The sequence below is a fragment of the Pseudonaja textilis genome, chromosome 1 (assembly GCF_049901715.1).
Source record: "Pseudonaja textilis isolate UNSWEBS1 chromosome 1, rPseTex1.2, whole genome shotgun sequence".
Classification (NCBI taxonomy): Eukaryota; Metazoa; Chordata; class Lepidosauria; order Squamata; family Elapidae; genus Pseudonaja; species Pseudonaja textilis.
The window spans coordinates 138,259,677-138,284,592 of NC_141990.1; the positions used below are offsets into that span (position 1 = coordinate 138,259,677).

Below are 24,916 nucleotides of genomic sequence, written 5' to 3' on the forward strand. Positions count from 1 at the left end.
CCAAAATATCAGTTCCAGCCTTGCTGAAGTCAGTGAAATTTATACTTCTCAGTAAATACATAGGACAGCAGTGATAATTAATAAATCAATTGTTAAACAACATTACTTAAAATATTGTTATATTTTATAACTCATTGATTATTAATTCATTCCATTTCTGAAAAATAAAATCATCAAGGAATGATATAAGAACATGACAGATAGCATAGAGTTTTGCAAAAAACAGTTTTAAAACCAAGAGATTTAAATGTCACTCAGGAACATTTGCCTGTAAAATACCAATTTATTTTAATACTTAAAAAATAATAATAAATCCAGTGATAAATGTCCATTATCAAGAATCAGCATAAAGTGCCAAATAGCAATAACTTTAAACCAAAAACATATTGGAATGTCTTGTCTTTTTTTTTTTTACACTGTTTAGGAAAAAAAAATAAAGATGATTCTGGAGAAAATGCTCATGTTGAGATTTGTCAGCAAACTTTCCCACCCGCCTTTTTACAAAACTCAGCTCACCATCATCTGGACACATGCTTACTTGAAAGTACCACCAAGGCCACACTGTGCACAGCAGTCACTTTGATTTATTATTATCATCAAGTTTCCCTTTTGTCTCTCGGGTTGTTTTTTCCTTGGTAGCTTGATTTGGTTTGCTTGGTTTTTCAAATTTTCTTTCAAATTACAAACTACCTCCTAAGGCACCAGACCACGAATAAACAGAAATGATAGCATGCTCACTAGAGCATGCAGAAGAGATTCACACACACGCACGCACACACTCACGCGCACACACACACACAAACCTATCTACCAAAGACAGAAGTGTTAATTTCTGAAGAGGATGGCAGGACCCCTGTTATAGCACGCATCTCCTTCAAAATGTTGCCTCTTTTCAAGCAGTTTTATTAGTGATTTTTCCTGCTATCTCAGCCGTGCCCCAAATGTGGAATTAGTTAGGATAATACCCTTCTAGATTTTATTTTCCAAAGTTTACAAAGGAGACGCTTTTAAACAAGTCACACACATAAGAATAAACTTAACTGGGGAGGTAGAAAGCTATTTGTTGTTTGTGTTTGAACTGAGGACAAAAATTCCTCTCCAATACATGAGCACCACCTTTTGACGTAAAGTTTAGTGAAGTCACGCAGGATTTACACTTGGAAGTACCCAGGTTTTGGAAAGACTGACTGTGTTTTTCTGTGTGTCGGGTTGTGGATTTTCTTGATGTATTTTTTAAGTATTAAATTAATTGTGTTGAGTGTTTCCCATTGTCTCTGTGAAGAATTTGATCTAAAATGCAGAGTGAAGTGGAGAGATGAAGTTCGTTGGGATTAAAGTCTTTAGCATTTCATTTTGGAAGGTCGGAGTTCCTTTACTTGTGTGTGTAGTGTCTTGTGAACAGCCAGAGTCCTGGATTGGCAAAATCCTTTTCCACATTCTTGACACTTAAAAGGTTTTTCTTTTGAGTGGATATATCTGGGAAGAGAAAATAAGAGAAAGAGAGAAAAAGATTTTTTTAATGGACGTTTAACCTCTTCAAGGAAATACAATTCTGTTTCAACTTGCTGGAATACAAACATTTGCTGGGAGGAAAAAATTAAAGGGAGCTTTGTTCAACTGAAGAAACCTGTAATCACTCTGGATTTGGATGCACAATTAATGTTGATCCTGCTACGATTTACTGTTTAGACCACTGTTTCTCAGCTTCAGCAACTTTAAGATGTGAGGACTTCACCTCTCAGAATTCCTCAGCCAGTTTAGAAATACCGGTTTAAACAGTGACACTTTGATCAATAGCACTTAGACTTCTATATTGCTTCATTGTGCTTTACAGCCTTTTCTAAGTGGTTTACAGAGTTAGCATATTGCCCCCAACAATCTGGGTCCTCATTTTACCGACCTTGGGAGGATAGAAGGCTGAGTCAACCTTGAGCCGGTCAGGATCGAACTCCTGGCAGTGGGCAGAGTCAACCTGCAATACTGCATTCTGACCACTGCGCCACCATACAATGCATACATGAACATGTCATGATGCAACTGCCATAATTAAGAGCTCGTACCAGGATACCTAATTCAAGGCGATAAGTTGCAGCACTTTTTGTGATTATGTCATCACATGTGTCACCATTCGCTCTCCCTTGCCCAATGCAAGAATTCGGGCAAGAAAAATGGCCATGCAATATTTTTTTGTGAATATCAGAATGAAATTCCATCCAAAAACGAATACAAAAAGATATCTTTGGAGCATCTCTTTGAATTGGATAGGAAAATACAAAAACCAAAGAACCCACCATCTCCCAAATTAATTAAATTAGAAAGTTTAATATCTAGTTCTCTGTTAATAACTTCAGTACATCCCAATGTTTTCAGATCATTCTGAAAACATGTTTTCTTCAACTCCCATTGTGTTTAGTAGTGGAAAGTGGAAAAGATTAAATTCTAAAAGCATAGTACTGTCCTCTTTCTATTAGGATTACCATATCTAGGCTGGAAAAAAAACCTCAGCAGCCAAGTGTTAAGAATATCTTGATGGTCATCTGGACTTTAGCAGATTACACAGAGTAGCCTTAAATTATAACTAGACTTTTGGATATAAAAGAGAAGGATCCAAAAACTCAAACTTTTTTTTAGTTGTTTAAAATAAGTGACCAAGGAAGTCTCCAACTTTAATCAGAAGAATCCTGAAGGGAAAAAAATGTTAACACTTCTGCTATCTTTAAATCTCTCTCCAAGAATTGCTATTACTCTGCAGTAGACAACATAGAAGCTTTCCTTATTTCCCATCTTCAAAACTGGAAATAATTCTAAAGTTATATCCCCTATTCAAATATAAGACAGACAGAAACCATCAATGATGAAAAAGCCCAGAAATCATAAAACTAGAATGAACAATGAAAACAGATAATTCACAAAGGAGCTTCACACAATATTAGCAAGCATGTAACTACAACTTTAAAGGGGTTGCAGTAAACTTAACTATAATGGTTTATTTATTTTTATTAGTGTGCTGAGAATATTGTATTAGATTTTAGTATAGTTTTCATAATCCAATCCCACACTTTGGAATTAATTTAATTGTATTGAGTAGGGATGTATTTATCATACCAGTAAAAATATGGAAATACATACTAAATGAAGAAGGATTACGATAAAATTTAATGGTTTTCCTCAATTTGTGTACATGTCGAGGAAAGAATGTACAGAAAGCTACATGGTCTCTTGGGGAAAATGTTGATTTTGTAATCAGAAATTGTATCCAGTTTTGGCATTAGATTACCAAGCTTAGTGGTTTATAGCAGAGTTCATTGATTGGACTGTTGGGAACTATTATTTAGAGCAGACCATAATGTAAAAAATAATTTTTAAAAGTTTGTGGGGCGGGGCGTAGAATAGTGATATATTCTCTAATCAAGAGTTTAAATATGAAGCAAACTCCTGATCTTCACTGTCTTGAAACCAATATAACTAATCTTCATCTTTTTTCCCCCTCTGTCTTTAAATCCAAGGAGTTAAATAGAACCGAAATTGTAATTAATTAACTTCTCCTCACTAAAGTCTTGGAACTTACCTCTAAGGAACGTGTTTAATATGATACATTTGGTGGGGTTTTATATAAACTACGCAGTTATACTTTGAACTGATAATTGGTATTTAAGGGAAGATACAGTTAAAAGTATACTCTTTGCATACAGAAGATTCAGTTTTGATTAGCTTTGCCATTGGGATCCACATGGTATCTGTTCTGCCTGGCCTAAGCTACTAGCCATATACCCAGTTAGTAAATTAAAGTTGCCAGTGATAAAGCTCTGGAACCGATGATCTATACACCATTCCAGAATGAAAAACCTGTGCTCCTCCAGATGTTGCTGAACTTCAGCTGCCTGGACCAATGAGAGTTGTACTTCAGCAAAACCTAGAGAAGCACAGGGTATTCCTCTCCGACAGTAATACAACCATAATCGGATTTTTACCAATAAAATAGTTTCTTTGTTGTGACTTCAACTTGCTGTTAAAAAAACAAGGTCATCCGCATATTTACTCCATAAGCTTTGGTAGCTGAAAATTCAATGAGGATTACTCTGAAACGATATCCTCCAGATGTGTTCAACTACTATCCTTAAAATCCTCAAAGAGCATAACATTTTGAAGTAAGCAGGGAGATATCTAGTGGGCATGGAGTACGGAGAAAGCTGGCATACAAGACTGAAATGGTCATCATCAAATGAAAAAGCATGTGCACTCAACAATGGATTAGGGGAGTCAGGGGAAGCATGCAGATTCAATCCCCGGACACCTTCTCAAAGGAGAATCTGGACTTTGGCTCATGGAGTTAGCAATAGTAATAGCCCTTAGACTTATATGCCACTTTACAGAGCTTTACAGCCCTCTCTAAGTGGTTTACAGAGTCAGCCTATTGCCCCCCAACAATCTGGGGTCCTCATTTTACCGACCTCGGAAGGATGGAAGGCTGAGTCAACTTTGAGCCAGTGACAATCGAACTGCCGGAAGTCAGCAGAAATAGCCTGCAGTACTGCATTCTAACCACTGTGCCATGGTTATATACCATTAATGTGAGAGATCTTTAACAAAGATCATTACCATTTTTTTTGCATGACAATAGCAAGGTGGATGGAACAGGAGACATACCAAGTTATCAGTGATGCCACCAGAGAAGGATATGAATATCCATAGCCTCCCCATGGGAAAATGAAGAGCATCCTGAAGTACCAATCTAGTTGACCCCATTTTGAATTAAATGATATAATATTTCCTTCACGTTGAATGGAAACATAGGACGTGAAAAGCAGTTTCTAGAACTGCATGGCTGCATCAGTGCCTACAAGAGATCTTCGTTTTTCTGAGCTTTGAAATTAAGAATAGTTTGCAACTGTTCAAGCCCTACGTTGTCAACGTAACATTATCTGCAAAAAACGATATCCATCACTTAAATCAGGGGTCTCCAACATTGGCAACTTTAAGATTTGTGGACTTCAACTCCCAGAATTCCTCAGCTAGTCATGCTGGCTGGGCAATTCTGGGAGTTAAAGTCCACAAGTCTTAAAGTTGCCAAGTTTGGAGCCTCCTGACTTAAATGGATGAATTATATTTAAGTCAAAGCAGTGTCATTTATATAAAACAACCCAAACAAGCAATGTTATGATAAATTTTCTAAAGAATGCACCCTAAAATCCTTTATAATAAACCTGAGTTTTGTTAAATAAACATGTTCAATCACCTGTGATCTCTCAGATGATCTTGCCTTCTGAAGGCCTTGTGGCAAATGTCACACGTGTATGGCCTCTCATCTGTATGGGTTCTTTCATGAATCAAAAGGTTGTAGGACTTGGTGAAGTGTCTGCCACAGAATTTGCACACAAATTCCTTCTTGGTTTTGGAGGGTAGCCTCCCACGGGTGGGTTTCTTCTCGGGGGAAAGCTTGGTCACTTCGAGCAATGAGCCCAGGCCTGCAGAAGAGCCTTGGTTGTCTATCTGTCCCAGTTTTGAATGATCTTCTTGGGTGGCGGCTACAGCCAGGTTTGCAAAATCGAATCTAGGCTTGGCTTTGAGCGGCACGTTGGTGGCTTCGTGCTTGGGATGGATGACGTGTGGGAACAACGGGAAGGCAGGCAACTGGAATCTGGCATCCACTAGGCTGGTCACACCAGGCACTTTGGAGAAAGACGAGCGGGGCAGATGCATGGCAGGGTAGCCCAAAGTCCATTGGTGCAGGTGAACAGCGTGGAGGGCACTGAAACCGTAGAGGTTGGGCAGGTGGTCCGAAGGCACTGCTGGGAGGCCATTGAAGGCTTGCAAAAAGGAGTAGTTGGTCAGCTGCAGGGAAGGATGGATGGGTACTGGGGCAGGCAAGGTCTTGCTCCCCATACTGGCAGAGAAGTCTGAAAGAGAAGGCAAGCGCCTGCAAGGGAGGAAGGAAGGAAGGGGAGAAACACAAAATGGGCTCAGTAAACGAAGCGTGGAACAAAGCAGCTATTTAATTTAACATAATTACCCTAACAGAAATAAGGTGACACAAAGACCCTGAACCAAGAAGAACAGGTATAGCATGATGTTCAGAGAATGTTAGGATGATGAAATTGTAAGTACGGAAATTATAAGCGGCAGCATCGGTCTCATTTCATAATACGACTTCCCTGACAGATGGTTTTAACAGCTGTACCTTCACAGTAAATATGAAACTGAGTAGCCTCACCACTAGGAGATCTTAAGCAGTTATTAGAAGCCCTGAAGGGCAACAGCAAAAGCCTCTAGCTCAGGGGTCTCCAACCTTGGTGATTTAAGCCTGGTGGACTACACTCCCAGAATTCCCAGCCAGCTGGGAATTCTGGGAGTGTATCCACCAGAATCACAGGTGAGACCTTCTAGCTTTGCTGGCTGGGGAATTCTGGGAGTTGTAGTCCACCAGGCTTAAAGTCACCAGGTTGAGACCCTGCTCTAGCTTTGCTGGCTGGGGAATTCTGGGAGTTGTAGTCCACCAGGCTTAAAGTCACCAGGTTGGAGACCCTGCTCTAGCTTTGCTGGCTGGGGAATTCTGGGAGTTGTAGTCCACCAGGCTTAAAGTCACCAAGGTTGGAGACCCCTGCTCTAGCTTTGCTGGCTGGGGAATTCTGGGAGTTGTAGTCCACCAGGCTTAAAGTCACCAAGGTTGGAGACCCCTGCTCTAGCTTTGCTGGCTGGGGAATTCTGGGAGTTGTAGTCCACCAGGCTTAAAGTCACCAAGGTTGGAGACCCTTGCTCTAGCTTTTCCCTTCTGAGGCCTGGCCTTTGTCCCAGAGCTAATCTTCCTGGTGGCACTGTGGAATAAGATTCAGCTACCACTTCAGAGGGCTCCTGTCCACATCATCTTCTTTGCTTCTTCTGTCAAAGCATCTCTGTACAATCCCATGTGAAACTTTCTGAACTTTGCCCCAGTATGATAGATAGACCTTGGTATCCTGGAGACATCAAGGGAGGGAAAGCTGTACTGACACCAATGTCATTTTGGTTCACTGTGTTATAAAAAGGACAAGAAGTAGAATGCAATATATACAGTCCCCAGGTTAAGACTTACAGTCAATTCCTACTTACAAACAGGCTGCTTATTGCTCAAAAGGTTGCAAAGCTTTCTCCTTCCCCGAGCCGACAAACTCCTGAAGCCTCACACAACGTTTCGGGAACTGCTGAAGCTGCGTGGTTTTTAAATTCAGCCTGTTTTTTCAGTGGTTCATGAAAACACCGTGCAGCTTCAATGGTTCATTGACATGAGGAAGGAGAACGGCGACTCATTGGTAAGTATGAGCTCTGACTTACATACAAGTTTGAGTTAAAGGCGGACTTAGGATCAGAACTCATTCTTCGCCCAGGGACTGCTGGGTTGAATAGAAAAGAAACTTAAATTATATGTTTCCAGACAGCAGATAAGGCTTTCAGGGCAGAACCAGAACGACAAAAGTTGTCAACTAGCGAAGAAAGACAAATGTGTTTCACTACTCCTGCTATTAGTTAAATCCTATCCCAGAATGTGAGAGTCAGTCTGGTGTAGTGGTAAAGGCACCGGGTTAGAAACTGGGAGATTGTGAGTTCTAGTTCTGCCTGAGTGAGGCACGAAGCCAGCTGGGTGGGTGACCTTGAGCCAGTCATTCTCCCTCACCCCTAGGAAGCAAGCAACGGCAGCCCACTTCTGAACTCTTGCTAAGGAAACCGCAGGGATTAATTCAGACAGCTGCCAAGAGTCAACCCTGATTTGGTGATGTGCATGCATGCATGCATGCGCGCACACACACACACACACACACACACACACACACGTGAAAGCTGGAGGTTAGGCTTGTTGCACCCCTGATTTTTATAAAATTCTTTGAGAGAGGGAGGAGGAGTTGGAAACAAGCAAGCTGGCGAAAGAGGTTCTACCTGTACAGCAAAGACACAACTTCCAGCTCAAGGCTTCCTTAACTGCCTTTGCCACAACAACGGACAGGCACTGAGTTTCATGGAAAAAGCAAAACACGATCAGTGGGTCTTTGGGGTATTTAATAAAAAGCTCACCTTTGGCAAATTGAGACTGGCACACACCTGGCTTGTCGGCTCAGGGTGAGCAGATTAGGCACATCCCTTGCCATTCATTCCTTTGGAAAAGGGGGCTTGGTGATGTTCACCCTCACCCCAAATTTATTTCCCCTAAGTTGCATAAGAGGAACCTAGCAGAATAACAAAACCAGGACTCTATATTTACCCAACAGTACCAGAACGGAGAGTAAAAATGAAGCCACTTTCAAAAAATAAAGTGGCTTCACATGAACCATGAAGCCAATTTCATTTTTTTGCCCCACTTTGGCAATGCAGAGCCTCACAGAGCCTCCTTCCCATTTGCTCTCAGTCCCTCAGATGCAGCCACTGGGAATTTATCTCGCACTTGCAACTGGTAAGCAAACCTCTTGAATTCTAAGCAATGTGGCAGAATTCCTGGGCATCCCCTCCCCCCCAGGAGTGTCTATGGAGATCCTCAATCATCCAAGTCATGATTGTCCCAAGAGTGCTTTTTTTTTCTTCCAAAAGGCAATTGGACTTTGTTTCCCCCTTTGAAAACATTTTGCTTCTTATCCAAGAAGTTTCAAACTGAACTGAAGAAGCTTCTTGGATGAGAAGCAAAATGTTTTCAAAGGAAAAAAAAAAAACCAAGAAAGTCCAGTGTTCTTTTTTGGGGTGGGTGGGCGGGAGAAGCACCTTTCAGTTTTTCTGGAGCTCGATGAAGGCAGGCTACAATCTGCAATCCTGGGAATCAAGACTCAGTGCTCCCCATTTTAAGTAGCTGCCTTGTCTCTTTTCTCTCCCTCCCATCACCAATGCTTCGAACTCTGACCTCCAATTTCCTTCAGAAAGAGCTTTCAAAGCGCTGTTTCACATGGCACGCTGTCATTTCCCATATGCTTTCCTGCACTACGTGGCACTAACCAAATTGGGGACCTACTCCGAAATGCAACCAGGCCTTGGAATTTAAGGAGCCACACATTTAATCCACAAGGAACAACTAGTGGTAGAAAATAACACCCAGCCTCTTGCCCTTCACCCTACTTTTCTTTCCTGTTATCCATTGTATATGGAAAGACCCAATGTCCCCTCTCTATTTCCAGTCAGTCAATGAAAGAAGAGGACCTTTTAAAATTTGGATGGGATGCCTACATCAGGGTTTAGGATTAAATGAGTAGACTAATATGTCCTTTTTTTGAAATTGTAAATAAATCTTATGAAATTCAAAAGGGGAAAACCATGCAGAATCTGATTTATATATGCTATGTAGTTTTAAAGGGATTATTACTTTTAATGTTTTAGGTAATGTTAAATGTTTAATGGGATTTAAAAAGGGAGATAATTAATGAATATGTAAATTAGAGGTGGCGCACTTAAACTGATATTTTAGGTGGAAAACCTATTTATAGGAGTGTTTTTAATCAGAATTTAGGATGAAATATACAAATGTGACAGTACTGAAGTAGTATTGAAGTATAATAATTATGAAGCTAACATAAGTGAATTAAATAATGAGATAAGCATTTGGAATAATATAATAAAATAGAAAATGTATGAAAGCACTGTTAAGATAAGAAATTGAATACAAAAATTGAATATGTAACTATGGTCATATTTGTATGTATATGTGAAACCTGTAATCATGCTGTTCACTAAAAAGAGATGTTAAAATGTGAAAATTGAATAAAACTTGTTTAAAAAAAAACTTGGATGGGATGCCCCTAGGAGATCCCAAAGATATAACCTTGATTGGGGGAAAAAAGAAATCTGGAAAACAGCAAAGGCAAATCTTTTAGCTGTCGTTTGAGGAAAAATTGTATTGAAAACCACTCGGGGGTTGAAGACTCCAGAAACTGAACCAGAGTTGAAAAAACCAAAGTATTTTCAACCCCATCTCCAGTCAGAGGTGGGGAATGGCAGAGCAAACCTAAAACTCAGGAAGGCTGGACAAGTTCTGAAGCCTCAAGTTCAGGAGAGTACTATCAACATCTCAAGAACCAAAGGGAGTCAGCCGGTGACAAAACTGGCACCGGTTTGAGTGGCACTAATTTAGCATTCCCTTCAAAGGAAATAGGAGAGAGAAACGCCAGTTTCCTCCATTGTCGGAGCCTTCCTTGACGATATTACCACATTCAACACTAACCAGCAATTCTGGGAGTTTTTATTTATTGATTTGATTTGATTTGATTTGATTTGTCAATCGCTTACAATAGATATAAGTATAAACATGAATAAGAAAACAGGAAATAGGTACGAATAAGTGGGGACAATAGGACAGGGACGGGAGGCACGATGGTGCACTTATGCACGCCCCTTACAGACCTCTTAGGAATGGGGTGAGGTCAATAGTGGTTAGTTTGAGGTTAAAGGAGTGGGGGTTAGAGGATGTAACAACAGAGTCAGGTAGTACATTCCAGGCATTGAGCACTCTGTTGTAGTCCCCCAACTACCTGCAGGGTTAATTCTAGGCTGAGAATAAAGCCTATCAGCCTGGAACCATCTGTGCGTTCAGAGCGAAATGACGGCGAGTGGAGGGCTGAACATGGTCGCCTCCTCTTTCTCGAATAACCCCTTGTGGCAAAAAAAGGACGGAGTCGCTTTTGAACTAGTTAAACCCAAGCCCGTTCAGACGACTGCGAAACCAGCCAAAATGAACACGCTTTAAGGTTGTACCTGAGGGAGGCGGTCCCGTTTGAAAAAGAAATCGCAGAGATGGGGAATACCGTATATAACGAAGCAAAACAGACCTATATGCCACCCTTTCCTTTACCGGAATCACTTAAAACCCTGCCCTTTCGGTCTCGGCTCGGCACACAGTCAAAAAAAATTTTCCCCCGGAGATTGGATCTCTGCCTGTTACCGAAAACCGGACGGATGACCCTCTGCAAAGGTCCAAGACGGTCCTTTTGCTGCAGAAAGTGAGATTCTGATATCACAATTTGGGCAGAGAGTCCTGAGTTCGCTTCCTGCCCTAATACAGCGAGCTACAAACTGGGTTGACACGCGTTCGCCTGATAAGAGGCTGGAGGAGAATAAGCGGGGCTGTCTGTTGGCCCTGGAGATAAACTGGACGGCGGGGACTCCTCTCTCTCTGTCTCTCTCTGTCTCTCTCTTTCTGTGTGTGCTCAGGACTCCAGATAGGCAGCCAAGATACACAGCCAAAGTTTCAAAAGGAAAAACTTTGCAGGGATGCCTTGAGAGTCGTCCGTGGACGGCGCAGGGGTGTCTCTGTGGCACAGGCTGACCCAAGGAAACCCTTGCCCAGCCCTGTTGCAAAGGCGGCGACCTGCTCAGCAGCTGCGGGGTTGGCTGAGGGTCGCTGCTGAGGGCCACTTTTTGTTTTCCCACCACGCTTTTACTAGATCGGCCTCAAAAAGAGAGAGTCGTGAATCCTAGAATTCCATCGCGTTGACCCAGAATAAACGAATGTGACATTTCGCCAAGATCTGGCTTTTCTAATTGGATAAATTCAGAGTAGCCTTCGACTAAAGCACATGCACTCGCATTCGTAAGCCAGATTCCTCCCCCCCCCTCCACTACCACACACACACACACATACACACACACACACACCCCTTCCCGCCTCTGTTAACTATTTGAGAGCCGGTCCGTCGTGCAGTAGTATTCTCTTTCTTTTCATTTTCCAGAGAGCCTTTAGGAAATCCCTTGTTTTGGATCTGGGCGAGGAGAAAAAAAAAACCCTTTTTAAAAAAAATCTAGCAGGGGGTGAGGAAGAGGGGTGGAGAACGTCGCCGTATCTGGAGTTTTTTCGGATTTTGGGAGCTCAGATCCAGTAGCCCAGGAGGCAGGGGAGAAAACCGATAGTCAAAAAAAAAATATTGCTTTTAAGAATGACTTGGTGTGTAAGCATTTAGAAATATACAGTAATCAACGATTATTTAGGTGTTCTCAGGTTTACTGCTGTGCTTATTTGGCTCGAGACCAAACACTATTAGGTTCCAGGTAATTATCCGTAGACTACGTAAGATTTCGTGAGGCAACTGGAATCGCAACAATAGGCGATTTTCGTCCTAAAAGGATGATGCTGAGGCGAGCCCTGAAAGCGTTAATTCCAGAGGGGGGAAAAAAAAACTCAGCCAAAAATAAACCCCCAGACACATTAAGGTATGCTCCCCTTCACTTCAATCGTTCCGGAATCAAAATCTATACCGCATAGTTATTTACCCGCCCAATTCACTTTCCTTAAAAGTCGTTAGGTTATCTAAACCCGGCTCCTTTTAAAAAGGAATTCGCCGCTCTATTTAATGAAGTAACAAATTCCAGTGAAATTTTCCTTGGGGGACGGGGGGTAGGAAATGCCCCTCAATAACGCCCTACACTATAGTCAGATTAATCCGACGTTAAGACAACTTTATTCCCAACTGACAAGGTGCTAAAGGAAGTACGCTCGACTTCGAGAAACGGAGAAACCGATTTCGGGATCCCATCCAAAGGGCTGCCGTTTTAATCCCATGGCGCCGAGTGAACTCTGATTTTAAAAGGCGAAGGGGCGCAGGACGAGAAAAATTAGAGAAATGCCTTTCAACCGATTTTTTTTCAAGACGAAAGGGAAGGAAAGTTCCGGTGTGGCACGAAAGCTTTTGGGTGCAAAAAGCAGGTTGGTTGGTTAGTTAGTTAGTTAGCTAGTTAGTTAGTTAGTTAGTTAGTTAGTTAGTTAGTTAGTTAGTTAGTTAGTTAGAGAGAGGAGAGAGGAGAGAGAGAGAGAGGGAGAGCGAGGGAGAGAGAGAGGGGGGGGAGAGGGAGAGGGGGGGAGAGAGAGAGAGAGAGAGAGAGAACTAAAGAGAAGGAAGGAAAGACAAACAGAAAGAAAGGAAAGGAAAGGAAAGGAAAGGAAAGGAAAGGAAGGAAGGAAGGAAGGAAGGAAGGAAGGAAGGGAGGGAGAGAGAAAGAGACAGACAGACAGACAGACAGACAGACAGACAGAAAAGGTGAAGAGGAGAGCAGAAAAAGCTTGTTCGACTATGGCTACAGATTTGCTGGCCAGGGTACAAATCGGCAGGTTTTCCTTTCTCTCTGTTATACCTCGAGGTAGAAGCAGCGACAGGGACTCTGTTAGGACATCAAAGCCACAGGGGACAATCAACATTCATTCCCCGTCCCTGCACTTTTCTGACACAGAGCCAGCTGTTTCTTTTATTTCAGTGTCACCTACACCTTTAAACTCTGTTTCATGTCAACAGATCTTTATCAGCAAGATATTTGTCTGGGGGTTTGAAAAGAGTCTGGGGGTTTGCAGCCCCTTACTATTCCCATTACCCTCAAAGGCAAAAAAGCAAAAACCTATCTAAAAATAAAATTAAACACACGGGGGTCGCTAAAAACAACAATGCACCGACTCTGAGGAATGCATAAGATTGACTGATTGAATGAATGAATAAAGGAATAAATAGGGGACATACAGACTGCAGGCTACTCTAGAGTGGATAACAAAGCCAACCAAACTGAAAATAGGAGTTAAAAAAAAGGCTGAGGTTGTGGCTCTTCTAAACATTCTTAATATTAGAAGTTCCATTAAACATTCATGAAGCCATCCACCCTAACTTAATTTGGCCCCATTTGATCTCTGCAAAATTTACTTTAGTATAAAAGCCTAGTTTCTTGCTGGAAATTTTGCACCTAAATGTTTTTGTACTACTGTATCAAAAGGATAGCTTCACCTTTGTACCAATATCTCGTGAACGAAGATAGGATTATATATCTCTATAACCATAATTTACTTGTAGCCAAGACCGCCTTGTTTCAGAGTTACTCCACACACACACATCCCTTTCCTTCACTGTACAGTTTTAAGATTGCAATCCTATACCCTGAATTGATTGTTCTATGCAACCCAGTCCAGGGGACTGTAACTAGTTTTTGGAGGCTGCCTAAAGATAATTCCCATCAACCTCACCTGGATAGCCAATTGTGAGGCGTACTGGGAGTTATCCTTCAATGACATCCGAAGTGCACGTTCTCAGAAATTGAGATACAGAAGACAGAGGGAGTTGAATCACTTTTTACACTTTATTTCTTAACGAATTACCTTTTTACGGTACCTGGTTTGGTGGAGATTAAGGTTGGAAATGTAATTTTACTACCAAGTTTGATGGGTGATTTTAGACCACTCACACCCTGGTTTTGATCAGGCTTCTGTCTACAATGTGGTGGAAATCCACATACAGTGCCGTGGTTAATTGACCGTTCACTGTCAATCCAGAACATTGATAGAGTAATTGAATAAGCCATGGTTAACTTCATAATGGATGAAACACAGCATGCCAACACAGCTATACTCTGATCAACTGACTTGATAACATTGTTATGAAGAGAGTTTGGTAAGAATGAATATTTCTTTGATATATTTCCCGTCTTTCTGCAAAAAAAGGTACCAATATAAATCTCTCATACTGAAGAACAGAGCTCTCTATATGAATTACACGATAGGATGGGCAAAGGAATCCATCTTTAAAAAGCTGTTCTGGGGATGTACAATCTGGCTAGATCAATGCTAGGTTACAGCCTATTTACATCTTTGTCCTAGGCACGCTTTAAGCACTTTCTAGAGTAGACTCTGCCAAGAAAGGGTTTGCCTACAATTGGAGCTTAGCCCAGGTCAGAACTCAGTTGCAGTCGATTATAGCTGTGTTGTAACATCTGTGCTGCAAACAACTGGAAATGGAGCTTTCTTTCTCCCTTCCCGCACTGCCTTTTTCCCCAGGTTCAGTTCCACCGCTTAAAGGAAAGCGCAAAGGCTGCTGGAACAAGTGAATACTTTTTTTTAGGAGGTGGGGGAGTGGGGAAAGACAGACACCTACTTCCCGGATGCTCTGAATCCTGCCCAAGTCTGCAGCTTTCACTTTGAATTTCTAGTTCCTTTTGGGTTGGGAAGATGGAGAGAAAGCATTCAGAGGGAGCTTTAGTTAACTCAGCAAGTTGTTCTCTCCTTCCAGAGTTCTGGATGCAATCCCACGAGTGTTCTGTCCCACTGACCCGTGTTCTGCTTCGACTGCTAGGCAGGACTTCCACAATATTGCCCACAAGCTTGGAAAGTGCTTAGTGGTAACGGACACGGCTGGCACATAGGCGCCCCTTCCTGCAGAGCTAGAAGCTGGTTCCTTATTTATTAATTAATTTTATTTGTTTTGGTTTCACAGAATAGCTGCCCTTCCGCCTGTTGGGCTGGAAGACATACTCCAAAGTCATCTGTCTCCTTCTGGGTTTTGCTTTAAGGGAATGAGCTTAGCAGGCTGACTGCATTCCCATGACATGCCATATCCATGGTTAACTGACCCATAAAGGTTTGCTCAATTAACCCAATTTTCTGGAAGGACAGCCTGAATCATAAACTCATCACATGAGCTGGGTTGGCACAACAGAAAGAGCTGCAATGGAACTGGCTAATTTGTGTCTTAGATTGGGAAAGGCAAACCTGCTTTGGGAAAAAATTAACACGGGCTAGCGCTAGCAAAACTCCAGAGTGTCAGACGGCAGCGCTGGGGGGGGGAGGAGAGAGGGGGAGAGAATACCCAAGAATTAGGGAAGCGAAGATTGGGGGCCCTTCAAATATCGCTGAACTGCAACTCCCAGCAAAAACAGAAGCCCCTCTCGCGCTCACCGCTCGACAGCGGGCGTCCCTCCCAACTCCCCCGGAGCATTGTGATCTCAGTTCTAGTTAGACCGTGGTTAGAATAAGGCCACGCTTTTGTTAAGTTATGCATCCTCGGTGCTACCGGCAGCTCTGCGGCTTTCAGCCGGTGGGGTTGACTTCTCTGTGGGTGAACTGGATTCATACAAGCACGCTAAGCCCAAACTCGGCAGATCGGAGCACGACTTCGGGAGGGAGCTGTCTACTCCCGTCGCTGAGCTAGTCAGCCGAGGGAGGAATTCCCGAAGCAAAAGGAAACTTTCCCGGGAAGGCACCTGGGGAGTTAAACTGCCCGCATAAACCACCGGGCCAGAGAATCAAAGGGATCCTCCCGGATACGAATGTAAAAGAATTGGGGAGAAAACGAAGAAAGAACCCAGCAAACCTTTCAGGCCTGCTCTTCCCCTCCGGATCCGCTTCCCCATCGCAAGCCTCTGTCTCAAGAGGTGTTAAGTCCGCAGGTAAAACACGCTGGGTTCTCGACGGGGCAACGGCCAAGTTAGGCCTTCGCCGACGCAAGCCTGGAACCCCCAGAGAACCTCGAACCAATCCACCTTATGATTCTCAATCGGAACAAAAAACAGAATGGATTTGCTTGGCCGGGTCCATTGAAAGAGGAGCGGCGCGTACAACGCGCAGTAGTTCACCTCTGGATGCGAAGGTTTGGGGGGGACGCAGGGCAGAGTAGAAAGCTCTCCGCACGCCCCCCCGCCTTTCGCGTGTCTACCGCCCTACGCGATTGAAACGTTGGGAGAGGGAGAGGGGGCTGCGCGGGTGACTCCATCCATTCGCCGGATCCCTTCGGTTGTATTGGGAACCAGAAGTCGGCCGCGTCTTTTTCCAAAAATCAGAGTGAGGGCAGGAGAATGCGACAGAGCTCAAATCCCAGGAAAAAGTGTTTGATCACACACCCAGCTCCATACTTACCTGCCAGTAAATAGAGCCAGGGGTTTACGGTTAAGCTCCAGGCGAGTCATTTCGCTTCTACCCGCGTTATTTCGATCGCCGCTTTGTTGGCGCCCAGCTCCGGAAGCAGATCTGGCCAAGCGATCGATCGATCGATCCATATCGAACGTTTATTGGCGTTTGTCAGGTGGAATAATGACAACCGCGGGCGTTTCAATGAACTACCCGAGGATTCCCTTCCTCACGTGGCTCTCTCCCTTCTGAGCACCCGCCAGTCTTCCAACAGCAGATGTAAGGTCTTCGGGGCTAGGGTCTCCGCCCCTTTGAAGGAACCTGCGCGGATCTCCTGCGGGATCCGAAGAGCCGCAGCTCCTCTGCGCTCGGCTACCTGCCTTTCCCCGACTAAACAAGCAGGGTTTTGAGGGTTGGGGTTTTTTTTTGGGGGGGGGTGTTGTCTCCCGAGCTTCGGGTTGTCCAGGAGGAAATCGAGCCGAGCCCCTACCTGCCTTTGGGAAATCAAACAGGAAAGGGAATTGGTTTGGCCGGCCGGAGCTCCAACCCGGAGCGAGCGGCTTGCGAGGATCGCCTGAAAGGCAGTCAGGGATGGCGGCTCTGATTGAGCGAGGACGGGTTAATAATTGCGCGCCATAAGAAGCGGCTGGAAGGACTCCAACGGCCCAGCGCCTCACCTTTCCGGAGCTCAGCCAGGAAGGGGCAAGGCTGGCTCCCTCCCCTCGAGTCGGACAAGCCTTCAGCGCGCGCCCGCGTCCAGCCCGACAGCGCCCTCACCTCGCCCGCTCTCCCCGGTGCAAATTGCCAGGCCCCAAAACGCTCCGAATTCGTTGGGGGTTCGCTCCCGAATAAAGGGGCTGCGAAACGAGGGGGGGCGCTCTTTCCCTCCTATACGTCTCAAACACCCCAAAAGAAAGTATCTTTCAAGGGCCTCCAAAATCTGAAAGCCTCCTTTGGAGGAGAGTCGCCAATTAGGACCGGAGGCGAAAGCCAAGAGAGAGGAAGAGCCATTAGAAACCCGCCAAAGACACACACGTGTGTACGCCTGTGAGTGGGAGGGGTGGGCACGCGAGTGAAAGAGAGAGGGGGAGGGAGAGAGAGAAAGTAAGTGGGCAAGAAATAGAAGTTTTCCTCAAGCTGAAGAACATCCATTTTCAATTAACAGCCGAAGTGGAAATTACTTTAAGTGAGGGGAACGTGGACCCAGAAACGGTGGGGGGTTACTAAGCGGGAAGCGCCACTTATAAAAGTAACCCATAAACACACCCTGTGTTTAAGTTCCTAAAAGTTGTCGGCTGATTTTGCTGCCTTTCCCTTCAAAGCCCGCCTAGCAGCGAAAAATGGCCCTCTCTTCAAAGTAAACGAATGGGGCTGTGGGGGGTACGACGAATTGTACCCCATCTTCCGGGCAGCCCCATTCCAGAACAGGGGTTTGCTGTTTTGTTTTGTTTTTCCTTTCGTTTCCCTGGGGCTCTGAGAGAAATTTCCTGCCGGGCAGAAGCGGGAGAAAGTGCTTCTTTTTTCTCCATTCGGCTGTTTGCTGGAAAAAAACCCGGAGTTTTACTGAAAGCCGTTTTACAGCAGCTTTGCAGCTGCAGAGAAATAGGAGCCGAGGAGAAGAAGCCCAAATTTCGGATCAGTTTAGATCTACCTCTGACTAAAACCTGGTGAGGAGGAGACAATGTGGTAACTTCGCACTAACGCCTCTGCCAGCTCTCGGGAAAAAAAGCCACTTAAATTAGAAAGAGTGGCACACGGAATCCACCGCAGCATCTCGGGGCAAATGGGCCTTTTCCTATTTGAGAAGAGGCGCGCTGTCTCAGTGCCTGCACACACACACACACACACACACACACACACACACAAAACACACATACACACCCAGAGCCGTCTGCCCAAAATCTGCTCCCATTTCCTCCGAAAGGAACCTTAGCCTCCAAAGGCGAACCGAGCTTCTCTTCAAAAGCCCTCGCCCCGGGAAGGCAACGGGCGGCGGGACGGGTTCCGACAACAAGGCCCTCAGCCTGGCTTCCGAAAGCGCAACCGGAGGATTTGCGAAGAGGCCAAGGAAAGGCAGCAAAATGAGGCCGGTTCAAGCTCCGCAAGGCCTTTCCACGCTGCCACTCGAATTGCCCGGATCCCGTTCGTTCGAGTCTGAATCGAGAGGGGACCGAATTTACTACAGACGATTACAAATCCAAAGGGCCAACTTGCTTTTATTTACCTTACACACGCGGTGGAACACATTTCGTCAAAGAAACCAGACATTTTCCATCAATAGCCTCCCCCCCGACCCTTCTGCGTATTTTATCTCTCTTGACCCAGAGAGGTTTTGTTCGAAGGAAAAGCAACTTTGGAAGAAACGGTTGGACAATTGGAAGTCGCTGCACACGAGCGTTTCTGATTGAGAGGGCGGTAACGGATGGAGCAATCGGAGGGAAAAAACAGTTCAAAACCGAAGGAAGGAAAATCGCAGAGCCGACTTGCGGGTGTGCTCGCCCCTCTTTTTCCTAATGTGCCCACGCGAGTTTTCATTCCTCCGCGAAGCCGCAGACAAATTCTGGAGGGTTTGAGAGTAGTCCTCACCCGCATTAAATCTTATTTGCAAACCGAGCCCGAGCCGTATCTTTTCCAAACTAAGGGAGACGCCAAGACCACGAGAAGCGACAGGGCGAAGATTTAAGGCATACCGAGGGTGCACCTGCTTGGATTCGGGCCCATGAAGGGCTAAGGTACCTGCCGGGGGGAGCCCAAAGTCAAGTCGGAAGCCCCCAAAAGACGAGCTGACCCGGTTTAATCATGCAACCGGCTATAAACGGAAGGCCTAGCTTTTCAGCTCCGCAGATCTGACATTCTGACATCTTTGATTGGTTCAGGCCTAGCAAAATCGAGCCTTTGCTAGGCAGACTGGAGAGCAATCATCATCATCATCATCATCATCATCATCATCATCATCATTCTCACTTTCGAACAGAAAAATCTGGTAAATACCAGAACTCGAGTTCTCTTGGGGAAGACCAACTCTGGAGAAATTAAGCCAAGCACCGGCCCTCTTACTGCAGAACAATTCTCAATAGATTCCCGGTCCTCCCTCCGGAAAACAGGTTCAAGGTAGATCTATAAGTGGCCTTAACATTTAGGAAGGTCTAAATAAGCGTGCCGAAATCGGAGCCATTTCCACCTTTAACCCTTTGCAAACCCCACACCCGCGAATAACAAAGCCACACACCAGCACCCTGGCACACCTAACCCCCTTTTTGGAAGACCTTCTCAGGTATTTGAAAAGACCTCGCTCCCAGATTTTTTAGGATCCGGCCTCCTGCTTCACCCCGTCATAGACAACAACCGGGCAGAATGTGGGGCTGCCTGGCTGGAAAAACGGCAATCCCTTCGGCCAGGGAAGGAAGACTTTCCGCCTTCTCCCGGCGGGCATTCAGCAGCTGGAAAGAAACCTGGAGGGGTTTTTTTTTTTTTGGCGTTCTCCTTCTGGGGCGCATTTAACACCAGGCGGCATTTCAGGAGCAAAACCGCCTGGCTGCGAGAGAGACTGTCGTTCTGCCAACCAGGAAAAACCCAGGGAGGCCGAAGCTTGCAAGACTAATCTCAAGGGACCAACTTCTGGCAACGGGCGCCTTCCAAAGAAAGCGCCGGCCTTGGATCTGCGCTCACTCGTTGCGCCTCTCCCCACCGCCCCCTTCGTGCTGGAGAACGGCAAAGGCCAAACCTAACGCCCCCCCCCGCGGGTACTTTCCCTGCAAAAGTTTCCCTTGGGGGTGCGTGCGTGTGTGTGTGTGTGTGTGTGTGTGTGTGTGTGTCATTCCTTCTCTTCCTCCCCCCCCCCGTCCCCTCCATTTTTGGAGAGCAACCCCCATTGATCTCAAGGGATGAGAAGGGCTTGGGAGGAGAGCGCGGGTCCGAGAGCCGAGCAGGAGGGACCGGTCTCCCGAAGGAAGGGATTTGGGATGGGACGCCTGCCTGCCTGCTGCCTCGGTCGCCGCTGTCCTCCCAAGCAGCAAGATCAGAAGCATCCCTGACAACCGGGACCGGGTGAGGGAGACTCAACCCGGCCGCTTAAGAGATGCGCTGCGCCCCTCTCTCGAACTGATGGGCCGGGAGGGGCGGGGCGGGGGGGGAGGGTGAGGGCGTCTGAATGTATATATTTACCTAATCTTGATCTTTGATCCCCGGGTCTGCAGACAGTACAAAGAGCTTCCTGGAACTCAACTGCGGAGCGGCCCCGACTGGGCAGAAGATCCCAGGACAGGCGGGCGGGAAAGGGAGGGTGGGTGGGAGGGAGGGAGGGAGAAACGGACGCGGCGCCAGGTGCCGAAGAGGTCGCTTGTTTTTTCCCCCCCCTCCCCCGCCAGGGCCAGGCGAGCGAGGCGAGAGCTAAGGCGAAGGCGCCTCTGACTGAGCACGCGAGCGCCGACTGAGCGGATCCCTTCCCTGGGCCGCCTTCTTATTTCAATCCCCTGCCTGCCGGACTCCCCCCTCTTCCCGCCCCCCGCACTCCTCCTCCACCGCCCCGCTCGCCTTCCCCACCCTTGGGCATGCGCACTGGTGGGAGGAAAAAGTTTCGCTCACTTTTTTGCGGCTCAGATCCCGGTGGCGGTCCGCCCCGCCTGACCTCGCTCGGGTGGCGGTGCTTTCCCGGCCCCGCCTCCGCCGAGGCCCCGCGGGATCAAAGGCCGCGGGGGGAGGAGGAGGGGTTTGGTGGCTGCTGAAAGTCAAGAGCATCTTCTCCGACAAGCAGGGGGTCCTAATCCCCGAGAGGATCCCGGAAGCTCTCCCGGCTCTTCCCGTATCTCCTGGCAATAGGAACGGCTTCTTTCTCGCCCGCTCACCTTTTGCTGGTTCCTCGATCAGTCCCGCTTGGATAACCACCTCCAAAGGATCCCGGTTGCACACTTTCTTCGGCCGTTCATTCTGGGGAAGCGAAGCTGCAAGTTGGAATCGGATCGTTCTTGAATTAACCCGGGGGACGTTTCTGCCTTTCGAAAAGCTAACACCACCCCCACCACCGCCGCCGCCTTCACCCCACCCCCAGGAAAAGCTTCCCCCTTCCTCTGCTTTTGACGTTTTCGGGATGTCCCCCTCCGGTCGAGTGGGTCGCCTTCCTTCCAACCCGAGAGCAAGTTCTCCTGAAATCAGGTTTCGAGCGAAGCGAGCGGAAGTTGAGCCCGCTCTGCAGACGCCTTTGGAGGGGCGATGCCATCCTTCTTCCCCCCACCCACCTCCCGAACTCTGAACTCCGCAGCGTGGCTCTTCCCGGCAGTGGGCCCGGATTCGCCGTTCCGCTCCTCCTGCGGTCTGAAGCTGGATTTTCCCCAGACTTCTGCAAACCGGGATATAGTTTCACTATCTCTCAGCCACGGGTCCTCTTCCTCCCGTCGCCGCTTCGGGAGGTTCAGGTGAAGCTAAGCGGGACGGAGAGAGAGCCAAGAGACTCCGTCCCTCCGTCCCTCCCTCCCCCTCCGCTGCCGCCGGTTTGTTCCCCACCGAGCCCTCCGTCCAGAGCGGGCGAAAGGCGCTCTTCTCTGCCTTGGTTGTACCGCTCGGATCAAGGTAACGTCTACTAAGCGGGAGGGGACGACGGATCCCTCCTGCTAACACGGCTCCAAGCCTCGAACAAGTTCTCTGGTTATTGTTTCGCCAATCCTCGCCGACCTTTGACAACTGCCTCGAAATGACACATTCCGACGTTGGAGTAGGGGAAAGCGAGGAGTGTGTGTGTGTGTGTGTGTCCCCAAACCCTTCCCACCCACCACCCACCCTGTCCGGGACATTGAACACAACCGACCAGGCTCCGGAGTAGCGTTTGCTTCTATTCTAGAGAGGCGCACAGACCTCGCTTTGCCTTCAACCCCGGCCCGGGAAACATCTCCGTGGGAACGTCCTGCCGAGAGTCTTACCAGCGACAGGGCTCGCGGTTGCCCGTTTTGCTGGCAACAGCATCCGAGGAGCGAGTCCGCCGGCCGGTTTCAAAAGTCCCTTCTCTCTTAAGAGGCTTCTCTAGAAAGGCGGGCCGTGGGAAACGCCGAAGCTGGCGGGACTCGCAAAGCGGCGTTTCCTTCCTCTGCCTGAAAGCTACCCGGCGGGATTGGCCCTCTCTTGAATAATCCCCGAGTGGACGCTGGTCTGGAGCGAGCGAGCCTTTTCCAAAGGGAAGGCGTCGCTCTCGCGGTCGGGGTGGCGGAAGGGGGGGGCTGCGCTGAAAGTTGACATGAGTTTCGCGCGGCTTGGATTTGACCCGGCCGTCGTCCATATATAGGACACTATATTGTAAAAGAGATGGGTGAGGAGTTTTACTTCCAGCTTCCCCCAGTTTTTTGGCCTGCGCCGTAAATCACCCCACTTGAAACAGCGCTTTTAATTTCCCTCCGCTAGTGCACGTCCGAAAACGTAACGCCAAATCGTATTAACGGCTGCCTGCCTCAGCAGAGGGTTCGACTAGAAGACCTCAAAGATCCCTTCCAACTCTGTTCTTCCGTTCTGTTAAGAAGCCAATGCAAACCCTTTGAAGGAGCTGCACACCCTGAAAACATCTGGAGCTCCTGTAACCTGCTCGAGTTCCTTCCCCTGCTTCGTCCTGGATTCCTCTCCAAACCTACTTTAAAATAATCTACGTGTTTTAAACGCAATCATATAATTTCGCCGTTTGCTTTTTAAAAAAAAAAACGCGGGTTAGATGACGCCTTATGGGGATGATTTATAGTGAGATATAAAGAGATAGAGATAAAGATATAGATAAAAAGAAAATAGAGTATTTTGGATGAAAGGGCCACACATTTATTTAGCCAATCTGATATCTATTTACTTCTGAGGAGATCTGCATAGGTTCGGCTGTTAGATTGTAAATCTAATCAACATTTAAAAGAAAGTACGTTGCACTAAATTTTATGAACCCCATTGAATTCAAGGATTATTCCTTATGTGAATATTGGTTTGAAGCTTACATTCAATTAAATTTATTTTTAGTAAAGCGTCCACGTGGATACAGCCTAAAGGAAAATAACTCCCAAAGACCTGGGGCTGCACTCCTAATCCAAATTAGTCCCGTGGAATCGGTGGGAACTTACTTTTGAATAAAACTGGGTAGGATTGCACTGCGAGTTACTTGAAACGCGTTTAAAATTGGAAGTATGCGAACTTCCTGCTCTCACCAACACTGACAGAGGAAGCCACTAAAATATAAAATGACAGCAAACTGCACTCCTTATCAGCACTGATGCTGTTACCTAGTTTGGGTAATGAAACGTCTGCAAGAAAACAAGCAAGGTCAGAGAGCACCAAAGACCCCCCCACACACTTCCTGCTCTATCTGCACAGTCTCCGATCCTAAAACACATTTATTTGGACCCCGTTGTTGTCACCGAATTTATTTTCCTTTTTTAAAAAAGGCATTCCCCCCCCCCAAAAAAAAATTGGGGGAAACTCAGACTGAAACAAAAGCAATGTTTTTTCGTTCCTTCTCAGCTAATCGAATCGGTCCCCGGTTCGGCGAAGGTGAGCGGAGGAATCTTCGCTGCCTGTAGGGCCAGTACGTCGGGCATACAAGAAAATTGCCAAAGTGTTTAAAAAATAAGTCGTTGTCTACCACCGTCTCTTCGGATTTTCCGCATTGCTTGTAACTGGATCATGTAAGCTGTGGATCATGCAAGCTGTGGATCATGCAAGCTAGCTGTGGCAGGCTGCAGTCCTCCCGCGCTGAATTTAGTGGGGCTTAGTCTTAGGTAGGAATTCCAAATGAATTCCTTTTCGAGCCGCTGTAAAGGAATAGAAAGTTGCTCTATGAATCCCCTACTCTTCCAGGAGTTTTAGGAGGCTTTGGACTGGGTTCATTTCGGTGAAGTAGTTTAGTGGCTTCTTTACTGCATCAGGAAGACAACGGGACCCGTCTTTTCTCCTCCCTGACACAAGAGGATAGAGGGAAGAGGATGGGGGGGAGGGAAGAGGGGAAAGGGAAAAGGGAAAAAAAGAAAAGAAAATAGAGAAGGAAGAGAAAGAAGAAGAAATGAAAAGGGAAATGTGAGAGAAAGAAAGGAAGGAAGGTAGGGGAATAAAAAGGAAAAAGGGAAAGTTATCAAAGGGGAAAGAAAAAGAAAGAAAGAAAGAAAGAAAGAAAGAAAGAAAGAAAGAAAGAAAGAAAGAAAGAAAGAAAGAAAGAAAGAAAGAAAGAAAGAAAAACAATAAGGGAAAAAGAAAAAAGAAAGACTTGTATTTAAAGAACCTGGAAGGAAAAACGAAGTTCCCCTCCCACACACGCACATTGGGAGGCTAACCGTTATTTGCTTAGATGTATAGGACCGCGGCGGAAATGTATTT

At 46.2% G+C, this 24,916-nt stretch overlaps 1 protein-coding gene across 6 annotated transcripts; it reads right to left on the reverse strand.

Moving 5' to 3' along the window:
- Positions 1–248: 248 nt before the first annotated feature.
- OSR1 (odd-skipped related transcription factor 1) lies at positions 249–22,610 on the reverse strand. Of its 6 annotated transcripts, none has more exons than XM_087917630.1 (4): positions 22,504–22,610; positions 21,436–21,531; positions 5,237–5,917; positions 249–1,476 (listed from the first exon to the last, which is right to left on the reverse strand). In XM_087917630.1, the coding sequence occupies exons 3-4, from the start codon at positions 5,881–5,883 to the stop codon at positions 1,341–1,343; spliced, it is 783 nt and encodes a 260-aa protein (XP_087773756.1). In that variant the 5' UTR covers positions 5,884–5,917; positions 21,436–21,531; positions 22,504–22,610; the 3' UTR covers positions 249–1,340. The 6 variants fall into 6 exon arrangements, with proteins under 6 accessions (XP_087773756.1, XP_087773747.1, XP_087773762.1 ...); XM_087917621.1 differs by having other exon boundaries at positions 21,176–21,531; positions 22,504–22,556; XM_087917636.1 differs by lacking the exon at positions 22,504–22,610 and having other exon boundaries at positions 21,436–22,107.
- Positions 22,611–24,916: the final 2,306 nt, after the last annotated feature.